The sequence below is a fragment of the Hipposideros armiger genome, unplaced genomic scaffold (assembly GCF_001890085.2).
Source record: "Hipposideros armiger isolate ML-2016 unplaced genomic scaffold, ASM189008v1 scaffold_126, whole genome shotgun sequence".
NCBI lineage: Eukaryota > Metazoa > Chordata > Mammalia > Chiroptera > Hipposideridae > Hipposideros > Hipposideros armiger.
This window is the reverse complement of record NW_017731476.1, coordinates 2362637-2372602: the sequence shown is the minus strand read 5'-3', so window position 1 is coordinate 2372602 and position 9966 is coordinate 2362637. Positions and strand designations below refer to the sequence as shown.

At 47.5% G+C, this 9966-nt stretch overlaps 1 protein-coding gene across 1 annotated transcript in view; it reads left to right on the top strand.

The window, feature by feature from the left end:
- Positions 1-321: 321 nt before the first annotated feature.
- Positions 322-9966, top strand: part of LMF1 (lipase maturation factor 1) — a 108038-nt gene continuing 98393 nt past the window's right edge. Inside the window, exon 1 of the mRNA XM_019648660.1 lies at positions 322-530. Coding sequence (XP_019504205.1) covers positions 338-530 — 193 coding nt within the window. The 5' untranslated portion in view covers positions 322-337. The remainder of the gene's footprint in view (positions 531-9966) is intronic.

Sequence of the window (9966 nt, the reverse complement as noted above, 5' to 3'; positions counted from 1 at the left end):
ACTGCATTTCTACTTGTAGAGTGCCTTCTGCCCCTTCCTAGAGTGAGGGTTCATGAGGGCAGACGCCTACGTCGGGCGTGCACCGAGGGCCCTATGCAACGTTGGGTGATGAATGAGTGAGTGAATGGAGTGGGTCAGTCCCTTCCAGGGGGAGTGATGCGCTCCTTCTTCCCAGGTACCCACCTCTTTGCCCTTACTGTCGCAGTACCCGTCTCGGCCTGCGGGGGGCGCGCTCCCCCAAGTGGGCGTGTCCTCCCGACCATAGGCGGGGTGAGACGGAGCAGGCGTGGTCTCCCGGGTGTGGGCAGGCCGTCCCGGCGCGCGGCGCTCCCCGCGCATGCGCCCTGACAGCCCGGACATGGCGGCGCCCGAGGAACCGCTAAGGAGGCGGAAAGTGAGGGAGACTGGCCCGGAGCCTGGGTCTTCGCCGGGGCCGGGGCGCGACCCCGCGGGCGGCCCGTCCCATCTCCGCGCGGGCACCTTCTGGCTGACTAGGATTGTGCTCCTGAGGGCCCTCGCTTTCGTTTACTGTGAGTCTGCGGCACCCGGGCACCCGTCGGTATCGCCCCTCTGCGCGCGCCCGCGAACCCCGCCCGTGACTCTGTCCCGCCCCGTCCCCAGGCCGCCCACAGGCGGGTACCCGGCGGAGCCGGGTGCCTTATGATCCCCCTCTGCGCCCCCACTCTCCCCCCGGTCCAGAGGTCCGGGTCAGTTCGGGCGGGATGAGGGTCCTCGTTAGATGACTTCGCACCTGGACCCCCTTTGCTTTCTGTCGCCCTCCCTGACCTCCCCAGCCCCACCCGCCGGCCGTCGACTGCCTGGACCCCGAATCAGGCCCCCAGATTGAACGCGGCGATGTAGGGGCTGCAGGTGGTCAGCCAGCCTCGGGGCCGCGCTGCAGAACTCCCAGCCCATTAGCCCGATGCGGGCTGGGGACAGCGGGAACGTGGGCGCCTAGCGACCTGAGCAGCACCCCTGCCCCGGGCCCTGGAGCAGCCTAAACGCAGGAGTAGCGTCTGCACTCAGTGCGCCTCCGATTCCACGAACACATCCTAATCCGCGGGCAGCCCCTGAGGGACCCTCCTGAGCCTTGATCCCGGGAGTGGGGCCTAGGCGCTCCCCCTGCCTCCTGATGTTCGTGGGAGGCTTGCCCTCAGCTTTGAGAGGAGCGGCAGGTGAAGCCTGCGCCACACTTGGAGGTTCGATGAGGTCCACACCTGACCAGGCTGAGAACTACTCGGCCCGCAGCAGCGCAGGGCTTGCCTACCAGCCTGCGGAGCCAAAGAGAAGTCAGTCCAGGCCCAGAACGTCCATGCCTGACCTGGCCGCCTGCGCTGAGTCCACCTCTCCCGCCCTTCTCCCTACACCCAGAAGGATACAAACGCCTTGAGCGCGCGGGAGCAGGAGTGGACACACAAGTATAGACCTCATAAACCCAACCTGCAGTCGTGACTATAAAACCAAACTGAGATTCTCAAACAAACTTGGAAGTGAGGGAGACCAATGGGAACAGTCCCAGGCTGAGATGGCCTGGGCGAGAGGGCAGTTAACTTCTAGAGTGTTCCAGAGGGCGATGGTACCTGGAAGTGATTGTTTGCCTTGGGCACTGACCGGCTCAACTTCATTTCTAAATCTCTTCCCTCACACGTGGAAGAAAGAGCAGAATTGCAGCTCTTTGAACAGTGACCTTCCACAAACACTGAGGATTGGGCAGCACCCCAGGAGGGTGAGGCTGGGCATCCCGTGCCCTGGATAACTCAGGCCACCTCCTAGCAAACAGTGGACACACCGTTATCACTGCAAGGCTTTGTGGAGGGACGTGTGTGCTGTGTGATTGCCAATATGGGCTTTCAGCTCAGCCCTCTCTTTTAAGTTATAGAAAAAATAATTCTTGCTGTGTTGCTTTATCCTCTGCAGGATGAAATAGTCGTTCTAAACGTTTGAGCTGTCACTTAGCAAAAGATGAAGTCAAGACAAAGTTTATCTCTGAGACTTTAATAGACCTTTAAAAGGGGAGCCTATAACTGTGGAAAAACCCCAGTGGCTTTGTTTGCAGAGAGCACAGCTTTATAAAATCTGGCTCATGGCTTTCAAATGAGCAGGCTGCCTTTGATCTCCACGGGGATTCTCTGTTCAATTCAGAAGGAAACAGTTTTGAGCCACTGGGTCAAGCAGATATTTTAAGCCTGGTGCTGAGCACAGAATGATTTGTTTTGGCAGATGAATTTTTTTTTTCTACCTTGCAAGTATATTTGGGATAGATTCAGTGTTTTTCAGCTGTTTAAAGGAACTAGTTTTCAATGTCAGGGATGAGATTCTCTGGCTGAGATGGCTGGGGCAAGTGGGCAGTGATCCTGCCCTGATCTCTTTCTGGAGGGTTCCGTATCTCACTGGACTGTGAGCCACCTGAGAGTCCCTTAAGTCCCAGGGATTGTCCCCAATACCATAGGGGCTATCCACACACTTCACAGCTCTGGTGAACTGCTAACCCCACCTTGCCCTATGCTTCCTTCACCCGTTGCACATTTATTAGGATTCTTAGTGGGGTTTTTTGTTTTTTGTATTTTTTTTAGCTGAGCCATCCTGCCACCTGTTGGCCCCTCAGCGGCTGCTCAGCTTGGGCTGGGACTCGAACTGCTGTTGCTCAGAGGAATTCTTAGTGTTATTAATGTACCTGTCTGTCCATCTACCTGTGAGCTCCTTGCAGCCCAGGCGCACTGTTTTATTTATGCCTTGTCTCTGTGTTCTAGGCCTATCTCCTGTTCCATGAAATTTTCTTGACTTTGCAGATGGTCTTATCATTGCTGTGTCACCACAGGATACTTCTCCAACTGTGCCCCCTTCCCCTTCCTTTTCCCCAATCACCCTCAGCCCCTGGGTGTGGATACTCAATTCACAGACTGCAACAAGGCCCCCTGGTTCTCCAGTTGTATTCATAATTCCTCGGATCTCATGTCTTCTTACTTTTTGTTTTATTCTCTTTCTGCGGGAGTGTATTTCCAAACAACTTTTCCAGAAAGGATATGGAGAAGGTGAACTTTCCGTGTCTTTCCTTGCACGCATGGAAATTATCCATTTGCCCGGGTCTCCCATTCTCAGTCACAGGAGTTTTCCTCAGAACTTTGTGGTGTTAAGAAGTCTTCACACACTCTAACTCCTGCTCTTGTGACAAGTGACTAAAGGGGAACACTTTCGTTCTTTTACTCTCACACTTCTGATACCAAACATGTGGGTTTTTCTCCTCATAACAAACCATTCTGACACTACCTGCCCAGCGTTGATGCAGACCCCACAGGCTGAGGGCTCAGTCCCACAAAACCACCCCATATCAGACTCCAGTCACAAGTCCAGGTTGTCACCTGTGCTTGTGAGTGACCAGCTATAAATCAGGGTTCCCACAACCCGCTCCTCAGTTTCCATAATTTGCTAGAAGGGCTCCCAGAACTCAGGGAAACACTTTACTTATGTTTACTATTGTGCTGGTCTATTACAAAGTATATGACTCGGGAACAGCAGACAGAAGAGACGTACAGGGAAGGTGTGGGAAGGGCGGAGCTTCCACGGGTTCACTACTAGGAAGCTCTCTGGACCCCTTAATTTGGGGTTTTTATGGAGGTCCCATTGCAATTGCTGATTAAATCATTGGTCATTATCCATCTGCTCAGTCTCCAGCCCTTCCCCCTCCAAGAAGGTCAGGGGCGGAGCTGAAAGTTCCAACCCTCTCATCACAAGGTGGGTTCCCCTAGCAACCAGCCCCCATCCTCCAAGATTTATACCTCACCTCATGGGTATAAACCCAGGTAAAGTTGAAAGGGACTTGTTCATGAATAACAACAGATGCTCCTCTCACCCCATCATGCAGGAAATTCCAGAGTTTTAGGAGCTCTGTGCAGGGAACTGGGATGAAGACCAAATAAATAATTCTTATGTGACAGTATTACAGGGACCTATGTTTCCCTCTGGAAGCCTTTAGAGTCTCTGCCACCTTGCCATTCTCTCCCCATCTTCGCTCTGGGTCCTTGTTATTTAATGGCAGGTCTACGTGAAGTCCCTCCCCTTGTTCTTTCCCAGGGGCCTCAGCAAATCTCAAGACTCTTGCCCTATTCAGGATGAGATTCTCTGGCCCCACCCAGTCTGCTGACCTAAGGCCCATCTGTCCCAAGCACCCCAGTGGGTCCCAAATGCACCCCACTGGGGGACCACTAACCCATCAAGCCTCCCTGTTTGGGTGGAGCCTGAAAAGCTACTTCACGAAGCTAAGCGAGGGTCCGATAGAGAAGACGATAGGCCCCTCCCAGGCCCTGGCACCTGTGCCTCCATGTGGCGTCCACCTCTGTGACTGCTGTGACCTGCTGAGAAATGACGTGAGGATCTCCAGAAGGAATCGTGAGCATGGGAGCCAATGGAGGACTTGTGACACATAAAATTGCTTGTCTCACAGCTTTCACATTGTTACCTCAGTCCCCAGGATAACATTTCTTTAAAAATCCAACTTTGAAGGGATCTCAAAGGTAGTTTCAGCACAACTCTAATCCCTGGTTTTACTTACAGCACCTTCTTATGGTTTAGATGCGTCGTGTGACACCATGCTTGTCGTCTGTAGTTTGTGCAATTGCTCTCTTTTATCACATATAGCAGAGTTTTATTCTTTTTCCCTCAACCAACACTCATTACTTGAGCATTGTTCTCTGAGGTGAATCTCAGTTACACTTTTTAAAAGCCGTAGCTCGTTACACTCTTGGTCACGACAAATCAAGCCTCTTGGGATCCTGTGGCTCAGCCTGGCTCTCAGACGACACCCGAGCACAGATGAAAGCCGCAGAGCAGAACCGATGGTCCCCCTTGTTTGCTAAACTCTGTTCTTTGGAAATTTTGAGGGGGAAAAATGAAACCAAAAGAATCCTTGACATCTTGCCTGTGTTGTTCTGCGCTTCCAGCGGTTCTGAGAGTTCCTGGGACATTCCCCCTTGTTCTCTCCTCCAGGCCACTCGAATTCGAATGAAACGCTCGGCTTGGTTTTACAAGCTTCTCTGTAAAATGCTTCCAGTTTGTTTTAAAAACAAACCCCACTGCCCTCTTCTCTGAGCTTTCTGCAAGCTCAAGCCTTTAAAGAAAAAGTGTCGGAGGCTTTTGTTGCCAAGGCCAGAATTTAACTACCGTCCATAAAAACTGCCCGGTAAATGACACTGCAGGGCCGATTCCTTTCTGATTTTATAACAATCTGTCTGAAAGGAGAGAGAACAATTTTTTTTTCTTTTTGATTTTTAAAGAATATTTGCAGACATCCTTGATAACACATATATAGATGACCTGGCTACTTCTCTTAGATGAGTCTCTGGGCTACCCCACAGTGGTCTCCATGCCTTGACCCCTTCCTCGAGTGGGGGAGAAGGTTGTCCCCTTCCTTTTTAGAGAGGGGGTGGGAGGCTGACCGAGTCTTTCTAAGGTTGGTTGGTTGGTTTAGCTTTGAAATCCTATGATATTTGTGAGATTTTTGTTTATTCTTTCTACTTAGCCATTTCTGTGACAGGAGTGGAAATTGAAATAGGTTTCTTTTCTCTGAACATTAAATCCAGTTTTTTGTTTTTGTTTTTTTCCTGATAAATAAGGTAGGAAGTTTCCCATGCTGCTTGCCTTAGAATTACTTTTTAAACTATTTAATTGGTGAGAACAGATCTCGTTTTTCTTTCATGGCATTGGAGTGTGAATTGCGGTGTCAGGGGAGAAGGATATCCAGCTGTTGAGCCATTGCTAATTAGATCCCCATGTGGAAGAGCCCAGGCTGATTCTGGAGTGTACAGGAGCAGTGTGAGTCAGGAAAGACACACACACACACACACACACACACACGGTGGGTGGGCACTGCTCCGTGTGGAGTGTGCAGGAGCAGTGTGAGTCAGGAAAGACACACACACACACACACACACACACACACACACACACACACGGTGGGTGGGCACTGCTGTGGGGAGCTCTCTGCTGCCCCCCACTCCCTGACCCTCTGTGGTGTCACACCCTTCTACATCCTTACTCATGACACCCAGGACTGCCAGGTGTCTCCTCCATCAAGTTCTACTTTTCCCATCCATTCTCTGTCCTCTGGAAGCTGGTCACCGAGTCCAGCCCACGCCCCAGGGGAAAGGAGGACTCAGCGCCAACCTCCCTGGAGGGGGCGTCTCCATGTATTATTTGGAATTCCTCTGTGAGGAAGATTTGTGTCTTCTCCCCATTTATTTATTGAGCACTTTGGGGTTGTGGTCCAACATTATTACTCATTGTGGTGTCAGATGTCGGGCTCTGACTCAGTGGTGGGTCTTCCCACTTGTCTCTTGTGTCCCGGTGACATGCCACCATACTTTATTTTTCGAGCACTTTCTTCCTTTATAGGACACCGCCGGCTCCTCTCATATTTCCCAGCTCTAAACCCAGCCATTTCTTCAGGAACCTTGGTTCTTTTCATTAGAGAGTGGTGTTAGGAACTCAGATCTGGGTGCCAGGAGAACCCATTGCTACGGGGTGTCACTGCTTCCAGACCCTCTTAGCTGACAGCTCGGTGACATGTGTGTATACACATGTGTGATCACTCCTCCGAGTATCCATCCGAATATATGTTCAGGTACGTGTGAGGTCACCCTGGCATCTCTGATTCTAATCCAGTGCACAGGTGTGTGCCTGCCTCCCCTTCTGGCTTCTCTGGAACATTCTTCTCTGCCTGTGAGAGCTCCTGCCCCACCATCCATCACGGTTTGTTTACTTGCTCACACCCAGAGCACATGCAAAGCAGCTTCAGAATTGTTCACCTGCCCCCTGAGAAAAACCAACTCGACTCCAGTGTTTACATACAGCCCCTTTTGTCTTTGTCCTTACAGTTTTCACTCAAAACATTTTCCAATGTTACTTGGGCCCGTCCTCCTCCAGTTCAATGTGGTCTGTTACACATTTGCAATAGAGTTCAATTCATTTGTCACAGTCTGCATTCCATCCTGACATCCCCTGACCTCCTGGCTAGGTTGTTTTGATCGTTTGTATACATTAAGGTTCATTTTTTTGTGATGTACAGTTCTATGGGCTTTGAGAAATGCCTAGTTATCCATCACCCAGCCCTCTACAGTGTAGTCATATTCCCCTGTGCACTTGGTCACCACTCCCCCTGCCAGCCCCTCAGAATGCTCTGATCTGTGTTCTGCCTCTGTGGTTTCGCTGTTTCCAGGATGTCGTACGAACGGAATCCTACAGTACAGAGCCTTTGGGTCTGGATTCTTTTACTTAGCAAAATGCACTTAAGAGTCATCCATGACGTGTGAATCAACAGCGCCTGCGTTTTTTCTCTCTGAATCTTATTCCATTGCATGAATGTACTGCGGTTTGTTTATCCGTTCCCAGGATAAGGGACATCGATGTTGTTTCCAGTTTCAGCAGTTATGAACAAAGCTCCTATAAACATTTGCATGCAGGTTTTTTTGGTAAATGTGTTTTCAGTTCACTTGGGTGAATACCTAAGAGTATAATTGCTGGATCATGTGGTAAATCTATGTTTAACTTGACAAGAAACTGCCAGACCCGTCCAGAGTGGCCGTACCAGTTTGCATTCCCACCAGCGATGAATGAGAGTTCCTGTTGTTCAGAATCCTCTAGAGCATTTGGTGTTTTCAGTTTTTTTGGATTTTTGGCTGTTATGATAGGTGTGTAGTGATAATGCATTGTGGTTTTAATTGGCATTTCCCCAGTAACAAATGAGATTGAGCATCTTTTCATGTGTTTATTTGATATCTGTGTATCTTCTTTGTTTGAAACAGATGACTTTTAAAAATTGGGTTTTTGTTTTCTTATTGTTAAATTTGAATGCTACTTTGAATATTCTAGATACCAGGTTTTCTTTTTAATCAGATATGTGATTCGCAAATATTTTATCCAAATCCGTGGTTTGCCTTTTCATTCTCTTAAAAGTATCATTTACAGAACAAGAGTATTTTTTTATTTGATAAAGTACAATTTATCACTTTTTTCTTTCATGGATCATTGTGTCGTATCTAAAAACTCATTGCTAGACCTAAGTCACATAGATTTTCTTCTATATTTTCTTCCAGAAGTTCTGTACTTTCATATTTTACATTGAGGTCCATGGTACTTTTGGAGTAAACTTTTGTGTAAGGCGTGAGGTATGTGTCAAGGTTCATCTTTTTGCATACGGGCATCCAATTTTTCCAGCACCATTTGTTGAAAAGACTATCTTTCTCCATTAAATTGTCTTTGCACATTTGTCAAAAATCAGTTGACTGTGTAAGTCTATCTCTGGGCCCTCTGTTCTGTTCCATTGACTTATGTGCTTTTTTCCCAAAATCACACTGTCTTTTTTTTTTTTTTTTTTTTTTTATTTGGGAATTGGGGGAGGGAACAGCGTTAGGGAATCGGGGAAGGGGAACAGACAAGTTGCTGTCCTTTGGTTCTTCAGTCTAGTTGTGGAGGACATCGCTTCACTGGCCCATGTTGGTATTAATATTGCGCTCTTCCCAGGTGAGGCAGTCGCTCGTGGCCATTAGACGGCCGCTCACGGCGGCTCACAGCAGCTCAGGAAAGCTCACGTCTGCTGCCGGCCAGCCCCACTGCAGCCTACACCGTCGCCAGTGACTCACGGCAGCCCAGCTCCAGGTCGAGCTGCTGTTCACCATCTTAGCTGTAGAGGGTGCAGCGTCACTCGCCCTCATGTGGGATCCAAACCGGGGCCCTGCTCCTCAGAGCTGGCATCCCAAGCCAACTCCTAACCAACGCACCACTCGGCCAGCCCCAAAATCACACTGTCTTGATTACTGTAGCTTTGTAGTAAGTCTTGACATCGCATAATATGAGTGCTCCATCTTTGTTCTTCATCAGAATTATTTTAGCTATTCTAGTTCCTTTACTTTTCCATATACATTTTAGAATCAGTTTGTCAGTATCTACAGAAAAGCTTGCTGGATGTTTTGATTGAGATTGCATTGAATTTATAGATCAAATTGGGGAGAATTGACATCTTAATAATGCTTACTCTTCCAATCCATGAACACGATGTCCAATCAATAAATACAATGTATTTCTCCATTTATTTAGATTTTCTTTCATCAATGATTCATAGTTTTCCACATACCGATTTCTGTTAGAATCTGTTAGATTTTATCTACGCACCTTTTTTTTTGTTGCTATTGTCATTTTTTTAAAATCAGATTATGCTTGTGTATTGTTTTTATATATAAGGATACAGTTGACTTTTGTATGTTAATCTTGTATTCTGTGACCTTGATAAATTCACTTATTAGTTCCAGGAGGTTTGGGGTTTTTTGAGTTCTTTTCTAGATTCTTTGGGATTTTCTACATAGACAGTCATGTAATCTGTTAATAAAGACAGTTTTATATCTTCTTTCCAAATATCTGTGCCTTTTATTTCCTTTACTTGCCTCATCACACTATCTAGAACTTCCCAGACAATGTTGAGTAGGAATAGTGAGAGAGACAAGTATGATCTTCTTGGGTGTAGGTTTTTCATAGCTGCTTTTTATAGGTTGATGAAGTTCCCTTCTATTCCCAATCTGCTGAAAATTTTTATCGTGAGTGGATGTTGAAATTTGTCATGTGCTTTTTTGTGCTCAATTGATCATATGGTTTTTCTTATTCATTGTTAGTGTGGTGAATTACATTGATTGAGTTTTGAATATTGAACCAGACTTGCATTTCTGAGATGGCAATTGGTTGTGATATATTATTTTTATTTCTTCTTTTGTGAGTTTTAGTAGTTTGTGTCTTTCGAGTAATTGGTCTGTTTTATTTAACTTGTCGAATTTATGCTTTTGGAGCGATTGTAGTTTTCCTTTATTATCTTTTTAACGTCTGTGGGATCAGTAACAATGTTCCCTTTTTCATTCCAAATATTGGTGTCTTCTCTTTTTCTTGGTTAGTCTGGCTGGAGGTCTAGCAATGACTGATCTTTTCAAA